General features: G+C 36.0%; 1 protein-coding gene across 3 annotated transcripts in view; it reads right to left on the reverse strand.

Moving 5' to 3' along the window:
- FRMD6 (FERM domain containing 6) overlaps positions 1-27,763 on the reverse strand; it is an 80,942-nt gene that overhangs the window by 27,059 nt on the left and 26,120 nt on the right. For 2 of the 3 annotated variants that reach the window (XM_023222642.1, XM_026455342.1), the window contains 4 exons: positions 14,852-15,093; positions 5,938-6,028; positions 3,011-3,114; positions 1,932-2,008 (listed from right to left, as the gene is read on the reverse strand). In XM_023222642.1, coding sequence (XP_023078410.1) covers positions 1,932-2,008; positions 3,011-3,114; positions 5,938-6,028; positions 14,852-14,950 — 371 coding nt within the window. In that variant the 5' untranslated portion in view covers positions 14,951-15,093. The remainder of the gene's footprint in view (positions 1-1,931; positions 2,009-3,010; positions 3,115-5,937; positions 6,029-14,851; positions 15,094-27,763) is intronic. The other variant, XM_023222643.1, reaches the window with a different exon arrangement.

Here is a 27,763-nt window from a genome sequence, read left to right on the forward strand (position 1 = left end):
AAAAAAAAAAAAAAGAAAATGATAACTTCTTTTATGTTCATTTTTGGCTTTTTAAAGTAAAATATTGCTGAAGTAAATTTTTAGAGATTATAAAATTAGCTCAACTGAAAAAAAAAAAAAGAAGTTAGACGTGTAATCTGTACTGATTTTGCTACAATGATGCTGTAAACGTGACATAAATAAGGAAAAATCTGAGGAGCAATCCTGCTTCAGTGTTTTGCTGTTCTTTTTATTATTTTTTAACTGAACACACTACAAATACTTTAAGGCCCTTTATAAGTATTTGCATATATACTCTTCTGGAAAAAAATTTGCTTAACAAAAGTGTTCTTTTCCTTTTTTTAAGCTTCTCCAAGAAGAAATGAATGCTTTACTTAAATATTCTTTTTGGGTTTTTTTATTAAATGAATGTTACGTTATTGGCATGCTTTTATAGGCACATGTCATGACCATTATTATACTCCCCACAAAAGGAAATACTAACAGGGTACACTCATTACAATTTGTTGAGATCAGAAATAAACACAGTCACCATTAAATACGTTAAGAAATGTTGACTGGGGAAAACATGGTAAAAGCTCCAAAAAATATTTACTGGCAAATAGGATGCTTTTGTGATCAAAGTAAAAACGTGCGTGTACATATTTTAATGAGCTCATTTGCCTCTACATTATTTCAGGTTGAATGTTTACCTGAGATTCATAGCTTATATCATTAGTAGAAAACACATATGGGTTTATTTACACTAAGACCATGTTTAAGTAGAAAGAGCTTAAAAATAAAGCATTTATGCAATTTTTCCCCCCTTAGGACAGAGTACTTTTCACAGCACTTCTTTTTATAATGCCAACCACAGATGGTCCGGACTGGTTCATGCCTGGGAAAAAGGGGCAGAAGTATAGGGATACATTAAAACTTAGCCCCAGGGGGTTAACTATTTGTTAAATATACGTATTCCTTCTTTCCAGGTCATGCCACACTTACCAGGTAAAATAAGTAAAAATTGTATGTAAACTGAAAATAACTAAGAAAGTGTCTTAGCCTTTTAAAAAAATCCTTATGGGCTAATTTTTTTTCCTTTTTAGTTTGTATCTGGCATTGATAAAAATATCAACAGCTAATTTTACATATAACACACTAGCCAAATGTATTTTGTTTTCTTTCACATGGAGCTTCTCAAAGTTTAAAAATATATAAGCAAAACATATTTCTAGTATTTTCTATTGGCCAAGAAATCACCTCTGAAAGTTTTCTAGCACTAAATCCTCCTATACAGACTGAGCTTCAGAAATGGTGAATTCTGAATTTATCCTGAGCCTACTAGTGTTCATGCACACACCTCCAGAAAAAGAATCAATTACCTGCCCTGGTCAAACTGCACCTAGGATAGCTTCACTGGGCTTAATTTTGGTTTAAAGCTACTGCCAAGAATATAAGCAAGACCCCACACATGAAAAGAAAACAGACTATATCAACACCCATCCACTTGTATAGGAGAGTTCCTGCTTCTGACCCACTCCCACCTTACCACTGGAAAAGAACATAATCTTTTAATCAATCTCCTCACTCTTCACCAAAGTGCTAGTTTCTTCTTGAAATAAGTATATTTTTGGAGACTGATCTGTTTATGAAAACATGGAGTGGAGAAAATGTGGGCCAATGACACTGTTAATATTTTCATCAATAGTCTAACATTCATTCATTTAAAAAGTATTTACTGAATGCCTATTGTATCTCTCTTTTAGGGACTGAGAATATACCAGTGTACAAAAAGATTAAAAAGAAAAAAATTGCTGCTCCTACAGAGTTTATATCCTAACAGGTGTAGACAAAGAATAAATACAAGTAACTTATTTGGTATGTTAGAAAAAGTGCTACGGGGGGGAGTGGGTGGGGTGGGGAAGGTGGGAAATCTCGCCCTGTCCTCTTACCTGATCAATCTGCCATTTTCCACATAGTACTGCACACGGAAGTGGATGATCATAGGAGGCCCAAATTGGTCGATACCCTAAAAACAAAAGCACACACAAAAATCAAGCTATTTCCAGTTACTTTGAAAATGGGTTTCAAAAGCAACCGAAATACAATGATTATTTGCAAGATACTTTTTAATCACTAATAGGTTTTATTTACTTATAATGAGTGGGGACTTGTAGTAGGTAGACAGTCGTCCTATATAGATACCAGGTTCATATAAAATTAGGAAGTTATGAAGCAAAACAGGGCACCATCCCGCTATCTGATTTTCATTCACTGTAATGCCAATGACAACATAAGGGAAGATAAAAATAAATGCCAGTGGAAATTTCTAGCTGAGATCCAGCTCCTCGCTCAGCTCTGTTCCCTGTGGTGACCATTTGCTCCTTGTTACAAATGTTCTCTTGTTCCTCTGACATTCCACATAGCAAATTCTAATATGCTGTTTGTTTATTTAGACATTCATGTTCTTTACTTTGTAACTGGCTTTGAAGTAGACTTCTAGTTTATTCCAAGACTTCTTAAATACAAATTAGAGGACCTAGGATTACTATTCCCGACTTACTAGGGAGGTTCTGGAAACACGAAGTGAATTCTCTATTAATTTCTCTCATGTAAAGGAAATTAATGTTTGTGAAATAAAGCACCAGCATAATGAACAGACAAAGCATCAAATGCAAGTACAGTAAAAGTAGATTTAAAAATTAGCAATAACTTCTAGAACAGCAATTTTGATACCTAGCATAGCCATAAGAGAAGAGCAAATAATTTTTCCATACTTTTCATTTCAAAGCATTATTCCAAGATTATTAAAGTTATTATCCAAAATTATTTAACAGATAATCTAGATTCTATTTATTATTTGCTATAAGCTATTAATACTTGATTGATGTGACACTTTAGAACTTACAATTTTCTTTTCCCATTTTCTACTATATAAAGTATTGCTTACAGTTTTCTTCTAATGTATAACAGCTAAAATAAACATTTTTTTAAAAAATCAAAATAATTTTGCTTATAAATGTAATCTCACCCAAGTGACTTCGTATTGTCGTACCTTGCTGGCCTCTTTCTTCCATTCTTTTGGACAATATTTGTAAAGCTTTTGTGACATCTCCATATACACATGTTCATTATCTGTATATCAAAAAAAAAAAAAAAAAAAAAAAAAGAGACCAGATGCTAAAGAAAAGATTTTTAAAATAAAAAAATATAGAAAGAAACAAGTTTCTTTTAAAGCTTCAAGATGTGTGAATGTAGTCTGAATTCCCATATTAGAAAACCCAAGGAGATAAAAGGTCCTGTGAACTAGACATTAATGACATACTTGTGAATTATTTTGCTTTTGCAATACAGAACACATACTATTAAAGTATACAATATTTAGAAGAAATCTTAGTTGCCAACTTCTGCTTTTACTTAGTTTCTAGGGTCATTATGACTTATAATCTAACTTCTAACACTGTGGGTGTTAGTCTTAAGAAAACATGCTTTCGTTCAGCTCAAAGAAGACTGCTCTCATAGGTACAAAATAATAAAGCATGGCAGAAACACCATCTTAATTGCCATGTAAGAAATTAGAAAACACTGACGATACCAGCTCATTTTCAAGTGAGAAGTCTGACCCACATTTTGTGAAGACTAATCTTTAAGACTATTTCTTGTCTGTGTTCCACACACAGCAAAACACAGCATTACAAAATGATAAACCCTTACTCACACTGCCTTTGGGATCAGTTTCATGGAAAAAGAGAAGAAAAATTTTCTGAAAAACAAGTATGAATGCCAAAACATCCCTTCCAGGGGATGATGCTCATAAGGTGAACAGAAAATAAGACTGCTAAAACCTATGTTAAAGTGATCTAAACACGTGAAAAGAAGCTGGTAGAAAACAAACATTTTCATATTTCCCAAAGATAATCTTTTAAAAGAGAAAGATATTTCACAAAAGAAGTCTTTGGCATTCCTATATCGTACAAAGTTTTAAGTCTTTTCTAGATTCCTTTTATTCTATCACTAAGGAGACATCTTCACGGAAAGCTCTGCATAAAAATGTACCTGTTCTGGAAGTGTGTCTCTTTGACTACTCCAAAGATGTGCACACTTTGCTACACTTTGACTCCAAGCTGAATACTGGGATTTGACTGGAAACATGCCAGAAGAAAATAGGAAGGGTAAAGTTACTCAGTTATAAATGACATTAAGTTAACCAATTTTAATGACAGGGTTAGGAAAGAGATCCCACAGACAAAAAAAGGAATAGCTACTTAAATCCAGTTATTAGGTCAACTAACACTATCTCCCATCTCATATCACTGATTAAACATGAAATAGACAAGACCAGACAATCTTCCTGTCGAAACTGATTTGTGTTTGGCTTGAGTTCCCATCTAAAGAAGCAACATAATGAATAGAATTAAGACTGTTCACCATAATAGTACATACCTATATTTCTAAACTGCCACTATACCTCTGCCACCTACAGTTTGACCAGAGATTTATACCTTAAGAATTCTCAACACACATTAATCCTGCAAAGCTGGTGGAATAGTAATTTCCATTTGATGTGAAAAAACTGACATTGAGGGAAGTCAAGTGGCATGCCCAAAGCCACACTGCTACTTAGTGGTGGAACTGGAATTAGAACCAGGTCAACTGATTCCTGTTCCAATGTTCTTTCACCATACTACTATCTCTTTTTTAAAAAGGACATCTTAAAAATGAGTTTGAAACCTAAGGAAGCTGTAAACTGGTTTTATTGGACTGATTTGTTGAACAACAAGGATCTAGCAGTAGTTGTAGTAAGAAGAATTAACCTTGAGCATGGAATACTAAAAGTTACTTAGAATCTATAGAGCCTCTTATGGCTCTCAGACTTTTCCCTGAAAGAATGACTGAAGTATGCACTAACAGAAGGATGGAGCTTAGCAACTGTGTTTTATTGTTTTAACTACCACAGGAAGAAACTGAAGAGCAAAGGGCTGATTCACAAGGTCCTGATGTGTTCCCTGCTCCATGCTCTTTAGCCTCTCCTAAAAAGGCAACTGAAAACAGTTTACATTTTCGGAGAAAGGGGCCTTGTTTATCAGCTGACCAACTTTATACTGACATACTTCCCAACTTGGCAGGTGTAAGCATGTTATTGTATTGACCAGATTTCCAAGATATCCTAAGCCTTTAAATTTACCATATTCAAGTATAAGATAGAATTAAATACACCACACCAAAAAAAATTCTTCTTGACAAAATGAGCAAAGATATATAGAAGACTAAACTAGAGAAATTTAAAAATATCATTTGAAGGAAGAAAGCTTATAATAAATGGCTTTAGAGAAGTCCCAGAAATTTAACTCTAAGGTATTATGAGAGAAGAAAGCTTACATAGTCCTTTACTTAAAAATCTTCTCCTCATAAAGAATATAGAAGAAACTGACCCGATATTTCCAAGTCATATAGTCTGACTGGAAAAAAGACAAGAGGTAAGAGAGAAAAATAGAAAATAAGATTAAATTAATAATTACTTTGTGATACTATATAGTTAATAGCAAGAGAAAATGAAAAGAGAAGTCAGTTTAAAGTCAAACATTATAAAACAAATTCAATTACTTTCCTAAGCGTTCCAGCTACTCCCTGAATGCAAGGAAACAAAAATCAAGCTTGCTTCATTAAAACGTGGAAGAGCAAACACATAGAAGGAATCTAGATTTCTAAAGAGGAATCAATTTTTAAGTTCAGACTATAATAAATACATACCTAAAATCCTAAATATTGTAAAAAAAATACACAGAAATTGAGAATAAAAACATAAAGACTACACCTACACTAAAAATGAAGATCAGCCCATGGGTATTTTGACAACCACAGTTTTATAACAATATGCCCAATTTAAGTTACAGCTATAAGATGTCATTTCCTCAGGGATAGTTGGCTAAATCCATCAGAGAGGGCTCTAAGACTTACTTTGTATAACACTGAGTCCAAAGAGGTGGCAGTCCTTTAGCCGAAGCAGGTCACAAACCTGGACCAGCAACTGGTGACACAGAATCTTAACCTGCAGGGGGAAAAGGCATGACGTGAAATAACAATTCAACTGAGTCCACCCAGGGAACCACAATCAGGCAATTTAATGCATCGTAAATATACTCCTTGAAAGGATGAGCTGACAGTAGAAAACAACTGCTGCTTTATCCAAATCACTTTCACCTGGGGTTGTGTTTCAGTAATGATGATCACAGTACCAGTTTTTACAACATGGTAATAAAATACAAGACTCACAGATCTTACCATACATGGACAAAGCTCTGAAACCATGGTGCATGATAAATGATAAATGAGTTTCAGAAAGTAAGCAGCATAGCCTACTCACATTACCAAAAATATTTATTTGGCAAGTATCTTTTTTAAAAAAAGTTAATTCATTTGTGTTTTTAATTGACTAATAAAATTGTATATATTTATAGTACACAACATAATGTTTTGATACAGGTATATACTGTGGAATGAATAAATCAGACTAACATATGCATCATGTCACATATGTATCATTTTTTGTGGTGAGAACACTTAAAATTCATTCTTGGCCAATTTCAAGTATACATCATCATTAACTACAGTCACCATATTGTATAATAAATCTTTTGAACTTATTCCTCCTAACTGATATACTGTATTTTTTTACTAATATATCCCCAGTCCCCCTACCTCCTCAGTCTTAGGTAACTATCATTCTATTTTCTGCTTCCCTGAGTCAGACTTTTTCAGATTATGCAGGGTTTGTCTTTCTGTGCCTGGCTTATTTCATTAAACCTAACATCCTCCAGGTTCATCTGTTATTGCAAATGACATGATTTCCCTCTTTTTAAAAGCTGAATTGTGTTCCATTGTGTATATGAGCCACATTTTCTTTATCCATTTATCTACTGGTGCACACTTAGGTTGATTCTGTACCTTGATTGTTATGAATAATACTGCAATATACACGGGAGTGCAGATGTCTCTTTGACATAATGATTTCATCTCCTTTGGGTACATATCCAGGAATGGGATTCCTGGATCATATGGTAGTACTATGTTTAACATTTTGAGGAAACCCCATACTGCTTTCCATAATGACTTTACTAATTTACGTTCCCAGCAACAGTGTACAAGGGTTCCCTTTTCTCCACATCCTCGTCAACACTTGTTATCTTTTGTCTTTTTGATAATAGCCATTCTAACAGCCATGTCACATTTCCCTGCTATTTAGTGATACTGAGCATTTTTTCATATACCTATTGGTCCTGTGTGTACCTCCTTTTGAGGAACGTCTACTCGGGGCAACAAGTATCTTTTCAAGGAAAGCTTTCCTCCTAATAGTCTACCCCAAAAATTCATCTACTGTACAATGAGCTGGTCTAGGCTTTTTTTTTTTTTTAAAGACAGAGTCTCAACCAACTAATTCTTTCTTTTTTTTCTTGTAGAGACAGGGTCTCTCACTATGTTGCCTGGTCTTAAAACTCCTGACTTTAAGCAATCCTCCCATCTTGCCTCCCAAAGTGCTGGGATTACAGGGATGAGACACCATGCCCAGCCTGCCTAGCTTTTACCACTGTTATTGTCTAATATATTTTTAGTGCCTAAACCAGATTCCTTTTCTGGGTCTTAGTATAATTCAATCATAAAACCATATTAATTTGGAACTCTGGAGATAAGTTATTCTGACAAGTCAAAAGTTAATTGATAGTCTTTAAAACATACAATTTTCTTTATCAATATTATTATTATAAATAACATAGTTATATAATTATTGTATATCAATAATTATATAATAATAATAATCAATATATATCAATTATATATCAATAATAATCATACCAATAGTATATCAAATTATTATTATTACAAATAATTATAATCTCATAATAATGCTTTCTCAAATGTTTAAAGAAGTATTATGGGGGACAGTAATTCTGCTGATTCTATCTTGTTGACTTCAGAATTATCAAGGTTTATTAGAGTTTGGATAGACTTTAAGAAACCACCCAGGTCAATTTATTTATTCTATAGGAGCAGAAAATACTCAGAAGGCTTAAAGTCATATCACTAATAGTGGCAAAGGCAGCAACTCACAGCTTATTTGTGTATCAAAATACTTTAATTATTAAATATATGTATTAAAATATTGTAACATGACAGTTTATCATTTTACCTATACACATTACATATGGCATCTCCCCTTTTATTAGTACTATTTGCTTTCAAATCCTTTTTTCAATAAGGATGACAATGAGTTTAAGTTATTATAAATTCTAAAAATTAACTCTGAATCAATGACTCTTTATCATATCTTAATATGAAACTCAGATTAGGAAAATAAAGACATGCCAAGATCCCTTGAAATTTGAAAGTCAAACAATTCAGAAATGGTGATAATTCCAATTGTAGTAAGAAGAATGGGTTTACTGCTCTTTTCCACATTCATTATTAAATAGCAACCAACCTAAAGTATCTTACCCACTGGAAAGAGCAGAAGATATTTAAGGCCAAAGTAGCATCAAGTGAGCTGCCTGGAAGTACCAGGAACTCATGCAGGGGTAGTGTCTTATTTTACATTCAGGATATGTAGTAGGCACTCAGTAAATGCTCGATGAATGAAAGCCAGGAATCTGATTCCCTGTGGGCTCCTCCTCACCTTCATTCTATTCCATGAGTAGAGATCAAGACCATTCCCCGAAGTACTAAGCAAACCATTTTATAAATATGCCACTCGGCATTTTAGGAAAACTATATAAATGCAAACCCACGCACCGACACCACTGGAGAACACATTTGCCAGTGGGAAATCATTATCATTCTCTCCGTGTACAGCTAGCCTGAATCACCTGACATCCTAGATTTCTGTCCTACAGAAGTCCTATGTCATTTCCAACATTCACTTTAAAAGGCCTCTGGATTTTGAGCTCAGTATCATCATGATTCTGCTTTACAAAGAGGCTTAAGCAATGATAAAGAAGAGGAGAACACATCAAATGTCATAAAATTCTGAAGTTGAACTATATACTACAAATTTGTGAATTAAAATGTCATGTTGTTTACAGCACCTTTAATCCTTAGTTTGACTGTATTTAAAAATGTTGGGCACAAAGCAGCTAAGACAAAATGCAATGAGAAGTTAAAATTCCAAATCACAACCTAAATGTATAGGAAATAAACTATTTTAACCTTGTGTGACTGCAGACCAAATAACGTTATATATTTCCTCCATGCAGCCCATACATTTATTATTCTTCTGCTAGTTTAAATCAAGTATTTGGAGCCTACTGGTAAAGCTCTTTAACAAATATCAAGTAAGCAATGCTCTTATTCAAAAACTACAATTAAATAAGGCCATGGCTCTGAAGTCTTGCCTGCTGTGAAAACAAGCTTGAGTTTTCTGTATTTCCATATTATGAGTCTTTAAGGCTACATTTTAGCTGACTGTGAAATTTCTCAAGTTCTTTAATCTTCAGGAGCAATGGGAATGTTAAAAAGTGCTATATAGTATGAGGTATTAAGAATAAGAATTAAAGCTTTATCTAAAAATATACTCTATATGGACTTTTTTTTTTCCTTGAGACAAAGTCTCACTCTGTTGCCCAACCTGGAGTGCAGTGGCATGACCATGGGACATTGCAGCCTCAACTTCCCAGACTAAGGGGATCCTGCTACCTCTGCCTTTCAAGTAGCTAGGACCACAGGCAGTGCCACCATGCCTGGCTAATTTTTAACTTTTATGTAGAGACTGGGGTCTCACTATGTTGTCCAGCCTGGTTTCAATCTCCTAACCTCAAATGATTCTTCTGCCTCATCCTCCCAAAATGCTGGGATTACAGGTGTTAGCCACCTCACCTAGCCTCTGTATGGACTTTTAAAACAGCATGTGATCCTAAATGTTAAAGGTTTGTTATTGTGCAAGAATGTTTAAAATATACTCTAGAAAAAAAGAATTGTTGGCCAGGCGCCAACAAAGGGCGCGGTGGCTCATGCCTGTAATCCCAGCACTTTGGGAGGCCAAGGGGGGGGCGGATCACAAGGTCAGGAGATCGAGACCATCCTAGTTAACATGGTGAAATCCCGTCTCTACTAAAAATACAAAAAAATTAGCAGGGCCTGGTGGCGGGCACCTGTAGTTCCAGCTACGTTGGAGGCTGAGGCAGGAGAATGGCGTGAACTCGGGAGGCAGAGCTTGCAGTGAGCCAAGACTGCGCCACTGCACTCCAGCCTGGGCAACACAGCGAGACTCCATCTCAAAAAAAAAAAAAAAAAGAATTGTTTTGTCTTAGTGAAGACATATAAGCTCGTGGCCACAATTCATATCAATCAAATCTTTATGGCTCCTACATTTACAATGGTTTTACTTCCAAAATTGTCCCAAGTTTCCATATTTGCCTGATGATTAAAATAATTTAAAATGGCTTCTATTAATGCAACTCACAGGGAATTCAGAATGACCAAAACACTAAATTCATTCCATATGCAAAAAGGTGACTTTCTATCAACCACATCTGTCAGGGAATGAACTTTCATTGCTAAAAATATATAGAGAGAAATTATGAAAAAAATTAGTTAATAAAATCATTCTCGCTACAGTTAATTTATTACACTCAAACTCTATACACATTGACTGCTATTTTCTGAACACAAAGATAACACTTCGTAAAAAGTGAGGGCCTCTTGGCAGCCATGAAATGTTTTTCTGGTAGTGGGGAAGCCTCCATCCTACTTACCCTAGTCCCTTCTTTGGTCCGCCCGCTTACTAGAGAGGAGTTTGGGCATAGCAAGAGTCTACATGCCTGTGTCCTACCTTAGACCTGTCCTGAAATGAGAAATCTTACAGGCCTACATGGGATTCAGACTCTTCATCTCGGTTTATTAACAGAGTACATTAATGAAATGAACAAACAGTTCCAGGAAATAAAAACAAGTAAATTGATACTCAAGGGCTCACTTACTGAGTAATTCACATATGCCAGGCGCTTCACTAAGTACTTCATGCATGTGACATCTTTAAATCCTTGCAATGTCCCTGTGCATAGGGGTAAGATTATCCCTACTTCACAGATGAGGAAACCAAAGCAACAAAACAAAACAACTAGAAAATTTGCCCTAGATTGCAAAGTTGTGGAGCAGGGATTTCAACACAGGTCCCTGTGACTCTAAAACCCACCTTAATAGTGATATATGACCTCACAGTCCATGATCATAGTCCTAACCATCTCAGAGAGATTATCATACTAACATTGTAAAAGAGGAGAGTTGAAAAAATATAATTTATCTCTGCTTAGGGATTAAAATGACAATAGCAGCTATTACATATGCATCAGAAATTATGCTGAGTGTTAATCCTAAATTCTCACAATCACCCTGCAGCATAAGTATTACTCTCATTTTAAAGGTGAAGATGTTGAGGCTGAAAGAGGTATAATTAACTTTCCCAAAGCCATTCAGATATGAGATTTGAATTCAGGTCTGTGTGTTTTAAGTATATCCATGTATTTTCACTTCCATACTACTCCTCAATTATTCTATAAAGGGAAGACAGAAATGAAGCTAATACAAATTCAGTACCCGCTACATACCAGGTACTGGGCAAGTTGCTTTTACAAGTGAAAAAAATGAGTAAGCTTAATCAACTTGTCCAAAGGTCACAAATCTAGTGAACTGTAGAGTCAAAATATGAATAGTCTTTTTCTCAGCAACGATGACAATTATATTATTATTGCTAACAACAACCAACATTTACTTTGCACTTACTACATATCACGTATTGTTCTAAGAGCTGGGTCAGTGACATGTGCCAAAAACACAGTCGAGTAACCAGAATTCCAAAGAATGAAAGAAACTAGGTGATGCTGGCACGTAGATCTTTGCCTGTTTCACTCAAATTTTAGAGTATCTATAGCATCTATTTAGGGGATCTTATTAAATGCAGATCCTTGCGTCCTACCTCAGACTCACTACATTGGCATTTCTCTCATCCAATTACTAACCAGGCCCGCCCCTGCTTAGCTTTTGAGATCACATGAGATCAGGCAACATTCAGTGTGGTATGGCCATAGACTACACAATCTGAATATTACTAAGCTGCCCCAAATAATTCTGATGTACGTTCAAGTTTCAAAACCGCTGATCCATAGGAACAAATGAACTGGCTACCTTCCCGTCTGTTCTCTATATCTTCCTCGGCTGAGATTTTAGTATAAATTAGTTTCTTTGAAAATTATAGTCAGCTTTCAGTATTCTTCACTAAGTCAGATTAGCCTTCCCTTCATTAAATGTGGTTAGTAAGGTGTTCCACACCTGTTTGTATGTGTACACACACATGCACATACACACACATATTGTACCAGGTAAAAAGACAAATGAAAGTGAGAGAAGTTTCTTAAGTGCTTATGCTATATGTCCTAGATTATGTATACTTTTAAAATTTAGTGGATATCTTTTATATAACTGTATAAAAGTAAAACAAAATATTCACACATGTAAGTAGGATTAGATTATAACTTATTTTGCTAGTGCCCACACTGAAAAAAGAGATATATTGTCGATATTTATTCAGTTTAAAAAACCAAATGCTGTCAGAATAATAGCCCACCACTTCACATATCCAAAAACAATTTCAGTTACCCTAAGCAGCAATTTACTAATCATTGGAAATTCTGCCCAAAAGATGACAAAGTTCATCCAATAGGCAGGCCTGTTGGATCCTCAGACAACCCCTATAAGCAAAATGAGGATACAGCAGTAAATTAAGAAACGGTATTGATTGTCAGAATAAAGCCAAAATGACTATGGTAATAAGCAGAAACTTTTCTTAGCTAAACTTTTTAATGAAATTATTTAAATGTCATATACATTTCAGCATAATATTTGCAAATATTCTTTTATATAGCAATTGGATTTAAAATATAGTAACATGGCAAGGTACAATGGCTCACGCCTGTAATCCCAGCACTTTGGGAGGTCGAGGCGGACGGATCACTTGAGGTCAAGAGTTCGAGACCAGCCTGGCCCATATGGTGAAACCCCATCTCTACTAAAATTACAAAAAAATTAGCCAGGCGTGGTGGCAGGCACCTGTAGTCCCCAGCTACTTGGGAGGCTGAGGCAGGAGAATCACTTAAACCTGGAAGGCAGAGACTGCAGTGAGCCAAGATCGTACCACTGTACTGCAGGCTGGACAACAGAGAGAGACTCTGTCTCAAAAAAAAAAAAAAAATCAAAATCAAAATAAATAAATAAAAATATAGTAACATATAGGAAAGAAAACTAATTCAAGTCATGCACTAAGGCAATTTTTCCTCTAATTCCATCAGAATACAATCTGTGAAAGAAAGAGTGTGAAAGTTGATAACACAGAGAGGGGTTGAAAAATGTTAGGCATGACATTGATTACCATAAAATTGTTTGGCAGTCTCTACCAAGGCTAAACATAGTGTAACCTAAGATTCACAAATACTCTTCAGTAGAAACTGAGAAATATTTCCACATGTGTATACACATAACATGTTCATAACAGTTTTACAATAGCCAAAAACTTAAAACAATCTAATATCTATCCATCAACAATAGATTAATAGATTGGGTCTATTCGTACAATGGAATATCACGCAACAATGGAAAAGAAGTAATTATTGTCACATGGATTCACATGAATAAATTTCACAGGCCAAATGTTGAGTAAAAGAACTCAGAAGTGAATATGTCAAACTTCAGCTTCATGAAGTTCAGAAACAAGCAAAACTTTGGTGACAGAGATCAGAATAGTTTTTACTTTTTAGGTGAAGGATATTGACTAGGAGGGGTCACAAAGGATCTTTCCAGGGTGCTGGCAAAGTTTTATATCTCAAACAGGTGATGGTTACATGGATGTACACAACTGTAAAAATTCATTGAGCTCCACACATAAGGTTTCTATACTTTGCAGTATGTAAATTATAACTCAATTTTTTTAAAGTTAAAAAAATATCATATTCCTCAATGTTCAGGTTATCTAAGCAAGTTGACTATGACTCACAAACCATAAGCGACAGCTTAGTGCTCAAATGTTCAGCCTATGCACCTAGTCCTGGAAATTGGCTAGACTTCGGCTACTCTTAAAATCAAGATGCATATTAAAAAGCTATCTAAGGCCGGGCATGGTGGCTCACAACTGTAATCCCAGCACTTTGGGAGGCTGAGGCAGATGACCTGAGGTCAGGACATCGAGACCAGCCTGGCCAACATGGTGAAACCCCGTCTCTACTAAAATTACAAAAATTAGTCGGGCATGGTGGTGAGTGCCTGTAACCTCAGCTACTCGGGAGGCTGAGGTGGGAGAATCACTTGAACCCAGGAGATGGAGGTTGCAGTGAACCGAGATCACGCCACCACACTCCAGCCTGGGTGACAAGAGTGAGACTCTGTCTCAAAAAAACCTATCTAGGTTGGTGCAAAAGTAACCATAGTCTTTGATATTACTTTCAATGGCGAAAGCCACAATTACTTTTGCACCAACCTAACAGCGATGATCACCATTTCATGTGTGCGGGTGACAACTCTAAGCATTTAAGACACAAATTCATATACTTCAATAGAAGTTATATTTCGATCAAAAGTTTAAAAAGAGCAAATGTTTGTTTTTCAATATAGTAACCACAGTCCTCTAATTCTAACCCAGGTGAGAGAATGTTGAAGGCACCTGCACACAAGCCAGAAAGCTAAGTGAATGTATGTATGGACTATTTGACAACCCAATTCTGCCACATTATTACTGCCCTAATTTTGTAAAGATTTCACCCTTAATCAAGTCATAAGTTGAATGTGGTCACTGGTGAAAACATAATATTTAGACATTTCTAAAACTTGATCTACTCACATTTATGATAATGTTCAGAGATTCATCGTTGGGAAGGAAAATGCACACGCTGCGGCGGTCTTGCATGACTCTGTTGTTACGGAAATTCAATTTGTTCATTGTGTTTTGGGCTCTCTGGTGGTCAGGGCTGGGCTCTGGGTCCTTGGCAATTCCTCAGGTTCCCAGCACTCCAAAGCCAAGCTCGCCTCCTCATCACACGCCCTGCAGAAGCATCATGGTGTTCGACTACGTGGGTTTCATAGCTGTGAAAAAGCCAAAAAGGGGAGACTCCTGAAGAAAGGCGGTGAAGACTGTGAAAAGCAGGTTGGGAAGATGAACACAGCACTACTACTCCTGTGGGCACAGAGACAGCGTGTCTCCAGCCAGCACCACCATGTTTAATACATGGGAACTCACTGAAATTCATTCTGTATTTTGCCCACAAAGTTTTAAAGCTTTCATCCACAGTCAAGAATTAAACTTATAACCAATGAGAGCCTCACACATTCAAGGATGTACTAAGCACTACAGGCCTCACAGAAACAGAGATCCTGTCTTGGAGGAGTTTTCCGTTCCACATGGGAGATAAAGGGTTTTGAACATGAAATGACAAAAACAACAGCAATAAGAAAATTCTCTTTCTCTTTCATTACTACCAAACTCAAATAAATGTCTTGGCTCTTACATTACATTCATTCTTCAACCATGGTGCTCTGGCTTCCACTTCCTTCACTTCACCAACATGGTTTTGCCAAATGAAGCCCGTGATTTCTAGGCCATCACTTTAATTGATCTCTCTACGACATTTATCCTGGTTGTTAAGCCCTCCTTACAACATTCTTCTTAGTTTTTATGGCTCTGTCTCTCCTGCTTCTTTAATCTGATAATGCAAACTTGATTTTTCCATTTATTATTTCATAAACCAATTAATACACAGATAAAACAAGACTGTGTATATCAAATCATGTTTGTATAGAAAAGAGGGATGGATTTTGGATGCCTCTCATATCTAATTAGTTCTATTAAACATATTGTATTGTTTAACTTATCAGGTTTTTGATATAGAGAATTTTGTTTGCAAGCAATAGAAATTTTATCTCCAATTTTCAATAATTACACCCATTATTTCTATTTTATGTCTCATTGCATTGGTGAGATCTTGCAGAATAATTTTAAAACAGTAGTGGGTGTTTTCTACCTTTAATGGCTGTGTCTAGTATTTCATATATTGTTGCTAATAGAACACTATTCAACCAAAATATGTCAAGACTAGTTATCTCTCAAACCATTAGTATTTATATTATTTCTTTCCAGCTACATTTGTAGGATGTAAAAGACCATTTCCAGGAATATGGAACTGTTTTACTAGGTGGAGAGTATATATAACCATACAATTTCCATAGAAAATGCATTAATACTCACATAAATCAAAGCATAAATGAAATAGAATCTTGGCCGATTTGCTTAAGGTTAAATGTATAACTCTTAGCAGGAGGGGAAAGAATATATTCTTAGATAGTTGGCACATTTAGAAAATATAATCTAGTATTCTTTTTAAAGAATAAATAAAACATCATCCACAAGGGAATTACTCGAAACTAAAACAAATGGTAATCATATATATGGTACTTCATTATTAGGAAGGTGGCTAAAAGCCCAATTAGAAATATTCTGATTTTCTTAAAGAATAATTGTTTCATGTTAGGTTACAGCCACTACATCACCTCGTGGGGGTCATCGGAAGCCTGTGCTATCGTTCTCACTAGGATGGATGGTTAACCCATGTGTTGTTCTAGGACCACAAACTACGCCCCAATCTACTCATCCATCTGGAAAAAATGCATGCTTTTATTTCAACAATTCCAAAGCATCAGTTGGAGGACCAGCACTGGCTGCATCAGAAGCACCTGGGTGTTTGTAATAAATACAGAATCCTGAGCAGGTATTCCAGCATTTCTATTCATACAGAATTTCCAGGGTCAGGGCCAGGTATTTCTGATGTGTAGCAACAGATAGAAACCACTTTAGTTAGCAGAAGGAAGGCACTGAGTAGAGGGTTGAATATAATACATTGGAAAAATATCTTAAGGACAAAGAATTGGGAAAAAGTAATATATGTGAATATCACATCATTATAATAGGAAAAACAAGGTCCTCAACATTGTCAAAGGTATAAATTCCTACAACAGGTCAAATTCGTGTGCTCAAAACATCTTCCTGAAAAATGTTACTAGGCGGTATAGGGATACGTAGGTTTGCAAAGTACTGTACCCTATATATGTCCTCTCTTAGAAATTCAGAAAGTGTTAAAGGCTCTGAGAAGTCCTGCAGGCAACTTCTTATATTTAATGCATTATTTCTCAAACTTACATAAGCACACAATACTTTTCCCCCAAGGCATATCTATTAAGGTCCTACAGAACAATATTCTTAGGCATACCATTGAGAGATACAATTCTAAAATTATTTTATCAAATATTATATTTCATGGTAAAATTTTCCCCATATATTGATATATTCCAATACGTAGTCTTCCTTTTTGCAATATAAATCTTTACAAGAAGAAATTATAAGCTTTGATTAAATGCATCTTAAATTCAAACCCTTAAATAATATTCATCGCAGTATAATTCTTATTTAAATCTATACTTCAAATTGAGTTAGTCCTATAATTTTTCACTTCTAATTAAACCAATTACAGCAGGGTATGTCTACTGACCTACTTCCCAGAATTTAAAAAATAAACTAGGAAAAAATATCTTCTGAGCTGTGGGATGTTTCCAGAGCTTCATTAAAATAACTTGAAATTTTCATTTGGGTACAATTTTTGCTTCTTTTATGGTTCAAATATGCAGCACAAAAGATGACTGGAAGAGGATTACTGAAGCAAATTTAATAAAAGCAGAGTCTATATGAAGCAGCGCTGCTTCACTGCTACTCTTTCTGCTTTGAGGATGGCAAACTAGAAAAGTGCTTAAAGAGAGAGATTAAGTTTTTACTTTACCCAGGACAGCATTAAAGCTGATTAAAAGGCTCCACTGAAATGGTAAAATGGCCATATCTCTAATATGTGCCAGTACAAAACTTTTAATCTAAACTTGGGCAGTCCTGGGGAAAAGAATTAGACTAAATTTATACCAATTTGAATTCTAGAAGTCAACCTCATAGCAGCCATTGGCTACTTATTCTGTGTCCTACACTAAATCTCAACTCAGTCCCAGGAGGACACACTTCCTATTACTACAGGGCAACCCTTTTCTGCCCAATGATCTTAAGATCAATTATCTATGAAGAGTAGACCATGTGGTAGTAATATATTTGCCAGGGAACAAAAAAAAAAAAAATCAGTTTTAATAATGATCAAGTTCCACCCAGCCTCTTTATTTATTAATACCCAACTTACAAAAACAATACGTTAAGCTATACAATTCCCCCCTGGAACTTTAAGTGCACATTATTTTAAGTTCCTTGTTTCCTGATAAGTCCCAATGGTTACAAAATTACTCAGTTTCTTTTAAGAATCAGGAAGCCACCACCCATGGGCATTCAATACTGATTGTCATTTTTAACAAATTGTGGGAAAAAAGCTTTAAAACTAGGTCACTACCCCTAAAAGTATGCAGTTTAGTTATAATGTATCAATACTGATTTGTTAGTTGTGACAAATATGCCATAATCATGTAAGATGTTAGCAACAGGGGAAACTGGGTGCCTGTGTGGTACACAGAAACTCTCTATACCACCTTTGCAATTGTTTTCTAAATCTAAAACTATGGTAATTTTTTTTTAATTTTAAAATTAAAAGTAGGTCACCAGAAATTTCCTACTCACATAATACAGTCTCATTTTGAATGTAGGCAAAGGAGGATTCTCAATTCTGGGACTGTCTCTCTAAAAAAGTAAAAAGCTGGTAATTTGATAAGATGACTGTAAGCGAAGCATGACTAAGTAGGCATGTATCAACAGTCAATATGGTATCTTTATCACCTAACAAAAACAAGGCAAAAATTTATCTTAGAAAACTTGGATTGCAGAGAATCCTATCTTCTAATTTAATCATCACACATTCATATAGCTCATGTTACACACACAGTACGGTAATATTTATTTGCTGAAAAGCAGAATACAAAAGTATTACATATTCCCCCTCCACCTATGAGTTCACCATCTAGTTAAGGACATATCACTGCCAAGAAGATTAAAATGATAGTATTGTCCCTGATTTCTAAGAGCACACACACTCTGATGGGCAACTCTCATGCCAAACTCAAAGGAAGATATAATGGATAACAGTATTAAGTATACAAATGCTGTGCTATGAATACTGTACCTAAGATCATTCTGGAATAAACAGTGTGTCATCTTTAATGTATAGTATCCTATCCCAAAAGTGGTATCAAAATGTCTTTAGTAAAATTAGTTTTTGTTCATTCTTTCATTCAACACCTACTGTCTGCCAAATGTTGCTGTATGTGCCGAGTACGCTAACAAAAATATCCTGCTCTAATAGAAACAGACAATAAGCACATGATGCAGATGGTGATATGTACTATGAAGAAAAATAAGCCCAGAGTAGATGATAGAGTTGATGGAGATATGTTTGTGGTGTGGATGCTATTTCATGTAGGGTAATCAAGGGAAGCATCTCTAATGAGTCAATATTTAAGGAAACATCTAAATGAAGAAAGAGATGTAATTTCCTTCCGTCCGTCCATCCATCTATCCATCCATCCATCCATCCATCCATCCATCCATCCATCCAACCATCCATCCCAGGCAAGAGTTTTCCATGCCAAGACTCACTTATTGTTCAGAAGAGGCAAAATAATAGTGCTAATGATAGCTAGCATTTACTACAAACTTACTATGTTCCAGTCACCGTGAAGTACTTATGGTATGTTAAAGAAACCTGTGAACTCACTTGCATGCTTCCCATTCACAGGTGGGATCTATTTCCCCTCTCCCCGGATCTGGACTGGCCCTGAGACTAACTCCTGCTCAGTAATAAGTTTTTCCTTGTGGATAATCTATTTGTGCAATACTCCTTGTAAGTACTCCTCAGTTGTCTGTCTCCTCTACTTAGCTCTTCTCAGAGGAGGGTCACTTCACTAGCTATACATTTTGCTTAATCTTCAATGACAGGCACACAGTATATGCTCATTAAATGTTAGCTGTTTGTCTTACTATACACGAAGATTCTACTGAATGGTTTTTTAAACTTGCCACTACTGACGTTTTGGGCCAAATATTATTTTTAGTGGGGGGCTGTCCTGCACATTGTAGCATGTTCAGCGGCAGCCCTGGCCTCTACTCACTGGCTGCCAGGAGCCCCTCTCCCATCAGTTGTAACAATCCCAAATGCCGACATTCCCGAATGTTCCCTGGGGGCAAAATTACTCATGGTTGAGAACCAGTGCTCTACACGTTGCCATATAGAGACACTATGGGCTACCTTTTACCACCCAGCTGTTTTTTTATTTAATAATACAATTCTTACTAAATACATTTTCCAACTAAAGATCATCAACTGAGCGCCCAACTCAGAAATCTGGCTTGAACTTTAAAGACAAAATTTTCAACCTCTTGAATGTGTGTGGCCTCTGGCTTTGGAATAGCTTTCAAGTTTAACTTCTTAAAACTTAAATATTTAGTGCAGTATATAGCCAAACTTCTCACACAAATACACTTCCATAATTCCCACCTGCTGGTTCCTGAAGAGTTCTTTATTTTGATAACAGTACCTGAAAATATAAAACCTACCAGGAAACAACTGACACCTAATTTTTAATTTGCCTGCATACTCTGTATTATGAGGGTTTTTTTTTTTAAGGGTCAGTTATTTATTTAAAAAAAAAAACAGAAAACAAAAAAAAACATTTAGGAGAAACAGATTTACTTTTCTCACTTAAGGTGAGAAGTAAATTGAACAGTCTCTGTGTCATGGCCTGTTTTACAGTTACTGTTTTACCTATAAAGAAAGTAGTTGACATCTATCAACCATCTGGAGCCAAATACTCTGGAAAGAACATCAGATTCTTTGTTGCTGTCTCTTTCCCACTTCCAACCATTGCTCTGGTGGACAAATGAGGCACTGTGGAAAGGCTAAGATCGCCTTTGATATGGCTTAACCTCATGTTTAGAGACAATACAGACTACTGAGTAAGAAGATAGATTTAAGGGTGAAATAACCCTTTCTCAGTCAGTCAAATCTGGATCTTAATCTGGATTCCACAACACCTGCTGTGTGACCTTCGGTAAGTTACCTGATCTCTAAATCTGATTCTTCATCTGTAAAATCTGTTAGTACTGGCCTCCTAAGATCATTGGAAGGGTTAAATTAGATAATGGATATAAGTATTAGCTATCAGGTTATTTGGGTGGGAAAGATTGTTCATTAAAATAAGAGTCAAAGCCAGGCACACTGACTCACATCTGTAATCCCAGCACCTTGGGAGGCCAAGGCAGGAAAATTTCTTGAGGTTAGGAGTTTGAGAACAGTATGGGAAACACAGCGAGACCCCATTTCTGCTGAAAAAGTTTTTAAAAAAATAGGTGAGTATGGTGGCACATGCCTGTAAGTCGTAGCTACTCAGGAGGCTGAGGCAGGAGGATCACTTGAGCCCAGGAGATGGAGGCTGCAATGAACAACGACTGTGACACAGCACTCCAGCCTGCGCAAGAGCAAGGAGCAAGGCTCTGTCTCAAAAAATAAATAAATAAATAAAAACTAGTCATGAGTTGCCAGGTCATGAGAAGGAATATCTACAACTGGTTAACAAAAATACACTCATACAGAGATCTAGACCTCAGAGCCAGATGTAGCAAATGAGTTAAACTTTAGGAAGTCTACTTTTGGGTAGAGAAGTTAAGCAGTGTTGGTTGTAAATAGGAAAGTGGTATTATATTAGGTGGTTACTCCTTTGAAATTGTATGTACTGAAAGACAGTGCATATGGGTGTATGGGTTGAAATGTGTGCTGGCTGACCAAAGAATGGAAGGTAGAGGACACCTGTTTTAGTCTGCTTGGCACCATCTTCCCAGTGGGGCTATTGATCACAATGTCTTGTCCCCACCCTGGCTGATGGGGGTGATGTAGGAGAGGGATGTAACTCTGAGCTGGCCAAACAGGGTTCATTCTCCAACCATAGTGCTTGGTCTACATGGTGAACATGTAATCCAAGCAAAACCAGAATTCCTCCATGAAATTTGTGATATAAACGCTGGGAAGGAGAGAGCTGCTCTTCTTTTTGTATTGCTATTTGTGAAAACAGTATGAGCCTGGAGTTGCTGGCAATCATCTTTGATGCCACGTGGTAAGAAATCTCCTGAGAAGGACGTCATCACAGAGGAAAGAGAAGCTCAGAAAGAATCCTGATGGCATCATTTGAACTGCTGCATCTAGCTGTCTGAAGCCAGAAACCATCCATAGAAATTCTCATATAGTGAGCCAGCAAGTTATCTTAAGCCAATTCTGCCACTTGCAACTGAGTAAGTCCTCTCTAATACAGACCATCCAAACAAGAAGCTGACTGATTGCCTGATACATTCATTCATTAATTCACTGTTTACTATCTCCGTCTATACCAACATTGGTATTTACTTTACTTAAAAAAAAAAAAAAAAAAAAAAAAGTCGCTCTAAGTTTTAAAGTTTCTCTCCAATCCAAAAACAGAATAGTTACTATTTACCATAAGCAGAGAAGACCAAGAAGATGGGGGATAAAATCTGAGTAGCTAAAAAATTTACGTGGTTGGGTTAAAATAATAGTAAATTATTATTTCACCCAATAATCCCACTTATAGGGAATACATAAGAAGAAAATAATTCAAAATAAATCACTAACACAGTAAATAATTCATGGAAATAATGCAAAATTCATTTAAGGCAAACAAAGCATATTGGGCAATTAATTCATAACAGTAATTTTCAGCAACAAAGGAATATCTCATCTTGAATACTAATGTGTGGGTGAATAGTCCTCTTATTAAAGACCACAATGTGTTTTACAGAATCATGCTGAATATGCTTTTATTGTGTTGTACATTTGTAACAAATTAGAGTAGCTGTAAAAAAAATGCTTTTACTGTAAACAAAATAACTGGAAAGCATGGTTGATACGTAATTTGAAAACTGATCAGTTAACAGTGTACTCATAGCAATTTTAGTAAAAATAGCTTTAATTTCAAGCATATTTTATAAATGTGGTAAGGGGAAAATCATTAAGCTAATTACCAAATGCAATCTAAGAAACTGTAATCTGACTGTAACATTATTATACTAAACAAATGTACGTGGCCGTGTATGTCACTTGAAATGCAGGCTAGTTGTTGAATCAACAGAAAGGCTAAGTTTTGGAAGAGGAAATACTGTGTGGCAGTAAGCAGTATAATAGGCTATTAAGAGCCTGGACTCTGGAGCCAAACAGCTTCGGTTTGAACTCAAGCTTTGATACTTCCCACCTGGATACCCTTGGGCAAGTCTCCGTACTTCCTTGTGTCAATTTTGCTCACCTTTGATGAGATTTGTGTGAAGATGATTAAATGGGTTACTCACATGTGAAGCACTCCGAACAGAGCTTGATATACAGTATGTGTTACTGTATTTACTACCCATCGTGGAAAGCAAGTGGAAACACTGGTGTTCACAAACATGTAGTGGTCACTATCTATGCTATTTTATCATATCTTGAAATCTAAATAAATGGTGTTTTTCTCCTGTTGGTAGCTAACAGATTATTTAACTTCTGTATTTAACCAATGAGTTAAGCTTGGGGTTAGGAATAAAAAAGAACTTTCCAATTAAAGTGGACTTGAATTGGTGCCAAGTAATGCTCATCATATTTTAGTGAAAAACATTATGTGGCTAGTCCTCAGCTATAGAAAAGGGAGAATATAAAAAGACTAGTAAAGAACTTTCTATTGCAATAAAGAGAAAAATTAGTGAAATTGAATCATAAGCTGTGGTTAGCATTATAAATCACTGCAACCAATTTGGCTTTGCTTGTAGTAAGAGTCACAGAGATGTTCATACCTTTTCACCCAATAATCCCACTTGTAGGGAATGTATAAGAAAATAATTCAAACAAAGCATTCAACATTTCTGAACAAAAGTACTCACTAAAGTGCTATTTATCAAAGTAAAAAATGAGAAAAATATAAATAGGGGAAAGACAGGAACAGATTAGTAAATTATAGTATATAAAAAATAACATCAATAATAAAAAATGCTTATTGAGCACATCATCCCCTAAATCACAAATACCCACTATAGCCAAAAATTACCTTTTCACTATATAATTTTAGAATAGGACTAGCAGGAATAAAGAATGCTGCTAAATCAAAGAGGAAAAAAATAAAAGCAAGAAAAAGACCATAATAATTCTGTTAGTCAATGAATAAGTATAAACCAACTGGTATTTGACAACTCCAGCACTTGTTAAAGTGTAGTTCATAGACATTTGTCTCTCAACACCATTTCTAAATTCTAGCCCTTAGAAAGTTTATACTCTTTCAAGAGTCAAAATTAATAGAGTAGAAACAATAGGAAGTAATACAACTACATCTTAAATTAAATGCTAAGCTATGTGGTAAAATGAAGGCTGTGGCATTTGAGAAAAGGCTGAGAACTGGGAGGAGCGTGCCATTCAGGAAAGATTCCATGAAGGGAGGTTAACGGCATCTATGATCCGGGGAGAAGAAAAGAATTGCAAGGGTGGGAAATAATACAGATAAGGGCCCTGGTGGAGAGGCCTGGGCCTGTGCTGCTGCCCCATGCACACTCAGACTGAACGGATGAGAAGCCTGGTTACAGAGCCTTCTCCTGAAATATAAGGCATTTTCTTCAGTATCCCGAGAGGCTTCCAACAAGATTTGCTTGGATGGCACATAGTATCGTACACCATAGACTGTTTTTCAAAGTTTTGTTCTTTGTTAACTCAACCAATGAATGGCCTTCTCTAGCTTTAGCCGCAGTTTTGGACCCTGTGCAACCCTTCCCCCTTTTTTGGCATTATTTTCTGCTACCACTATACTCACGTTATTTATTTGATTACAGAGGCAAAGCAAAGGCTAATGATAATACGTACTTGGGAAAATGAAAATATCACTTGTCGTACATTAGAGATTAAAAACATATTTCTCCAAAGCACAGGTCTGGTATATCCTTTCTAAACTGAACAGTAATAAGCATAATTCCGTTAATCAACTATTACAATGAAGTCCATAAAAGAAGTGATGGAGATCTTTAAATATCTCAAAAAGCCTGATAGAAATGGCATCTTTTCCCACAGTAATATCTCAAGGGAAATTAAAAGATCTTTCACTTAAGTAATATTAGTATTATTTTCAGGCACTTATTTTGATAGCACACTTAGCTTTACAGGCCAAAGCAAAAAAAAAGAAAACAAATGACTTCATTTGTTTTGACAGAAAATCTTTCCAAACATAAGGCCTGAGGAAGATGGGGTAAATGATAAATGAAAGTGATCCTCAATGACTGAAAGGTTGGGAAAATTATTTACTCTCTCTATATTATTTGCTATATATATATGCTATATATGCATTATATATATGCATATTATACATAATATGCATAATACATATTATAATATGCATAATACATATTATAATATGCATTATATATAGCAAATACATATTTTATATACACACACATATATGTACACACACACATATATTTTTATATAATCTTAGTAAGGAGAAAATATCCTCTTTTTAACAGCTTTCTTCTCTACTATACAACCTGTGTTCTCACCTAAACTTTTAAATGTTCTCTGTCTTGTCTCATTCCTTAAGGCCATCCCCCACAATGCTGCCAGGGTGACCTTTTAAATTACGTATCTGATCACACATATCACACCATTGCTCACATTCTTTAACAGTTCAGCACATCCACAGGACAACACCTAACACTAAAGCACAGTAATCCTTCACCATCGGGTCCCATTCCTCCTCAGGGTGAGCATTTTCCAATTCATGTTCTGAATTACTGCAATTCTTTTCCTCATGGATCCCTGAACAAGTCTTGCTCTCAGACTTGTATGCTTTTGACCATGCTGTTCCCTCGGCCTAGAATATTATCCCTTACACATTATCCCACCCACCCACCCACTCCAAAAGAACAAAATGAAATCACAAAATATCTTCATTCTCCCTGGAAACTCAAGATGCTGGTCTGTGAAGCATGCCTCCACGTTGCTAGGCAGCACAGCGGTTTTTCTCCTGCTCCCCATGGAGGACTGGGGTCTCCTCCAGGGTAGGCTGTCAGTATCTTTATGTCACTAATGCCCGGAGTAGTACTGGTTCTGTATAGGTATCCAGTAGGACTTGTTAAATACACGATTTAGACTTACCAGAAATGTGAATAAATCCCTAGCAACTAAGATTAAAATAATGTTCCCTTATGACACACTTGTCCCCCACAATGGGAGTCAGTGTTGGTCAGAGCTTCTTGAATATTCTGTATGTTAGTTATAGAGGAAACGTGTACATTTTTTCTTGTCTCCACATTTAGTGGACATAATGTGAGAATACGATCCTCCAACACTGTCCACAAAATACAGTTTCTGCAAAAGTCTCCATGTGTGTCAGGTTAAGCCAACTTATGTGAAAGCAAACACACAAGGAGACACACTGGTTGGGGTGCACTAAGTTGCAAGTACCAAAAATATCCAACTCAAATCTGGACTCTGAAGCCAAATTGCCTGGGTCTGACTCTTAGACAGCTATTTATTAACACTAACTGTATGACCTTTGACAAGTCTCCTCACCTCTCTATCTCAGCTTCCGTATCTATAAAATGGAAATTATAACAGTATATACTTTACAGGGTATTATAAGGCATATGATAAGCACTAGATAAGTGTTAACTATGAGTAAACAACAGGACTAGTTAAATTAAATAAGGGAAATTTATAAACAGAGTAACTTGGAGCCTAAAGTGAAATGGGTGGGCCCACAGGAGATTTGGTATGGTGGCTCACATTGTCACACAGAACCTAGTTTCTCCTGGCAACCTGAAATCAGCTTCATCTTAAGGCTGGCATCTCTCAGAGTGGCCACATCAACCAGAATGTGGAAGGAAACAAGAATACCAAAACGCTCCCTGATTAGAGAGTTCACAAGTCCTTCAGCACCTGACGGGCGCAGGAAATAGTTGAATTAACCTAAGCCACCTAGGGCCCACATCTAGATTTGGCCGTGGGTTAACTTCCCCTGAAGCACACAGACATCAAAAGCAAACCTTGGGTACCTCTGGGAAGTTGGAAGATAACAGAAGATATTAGGCAACCAACAAGAACAAAGGCAATGGTAAAATTCATGAATTTTAAACCACAGAAATTATTTTCACAGCCATCTGTATTCAAAAGTCATATCAGGTTTAGCAACCAGGCACAAAAATTCCTTTCAACCAAGATGAATTTCTAGCATGACATCGCCAACAAAAAGTGCTGTTCTCAGGGAAAATCCTCCAACTTAGAAGCATCTGCTTCTAATTTCCACAATGAAATCTTTGATTCCCTCATTCATCGGACTTGCACTCAATTCCCTCTGACACAGGAACTGCAGTTTTCTAGATAATGACTTTGCTGTGAAATTCTCATTATCTAGTAGCAATATATGAATCTTAACATTAACTTTACTTATTTTCCCCTGAAATACTTCTTCCCAAAGAGAGCATAATGCCTCCAACAAAGATGGAACTAAATATTTGAGAAGTTGCTAGCTTTCTGGTAACATTGCAAAAGGATTTTCTACATCATCAAATGGCTCCTAACAACAACAAGGAAACGTACAAGCTAGAAACGCAAAAGCCCACTGACAACAGACTAAATAAAATATGGTACATTAAAACAATTAAGCAGTGAAAAATCATAAACTACAGTTATACATTAACAAGTGTGAATCTCAAAAAAAC

The sequence above is a fragment of the Piliocolobus tephrosceles genome, chromosome 6 (genome assembly GCF_002776525.5).
Source record: "Piliocolobus tephrosceles isolate RC106 chromosome 6, ASM277652v3, whole genome shotgun sequence".
Taxonomy (NCBI): Eukaryota; Metazoa; Chordata; class Mammalia; order Primates; family Cercopithecidae; genus Piliocolobus; species Piliocolobus tephrosceles.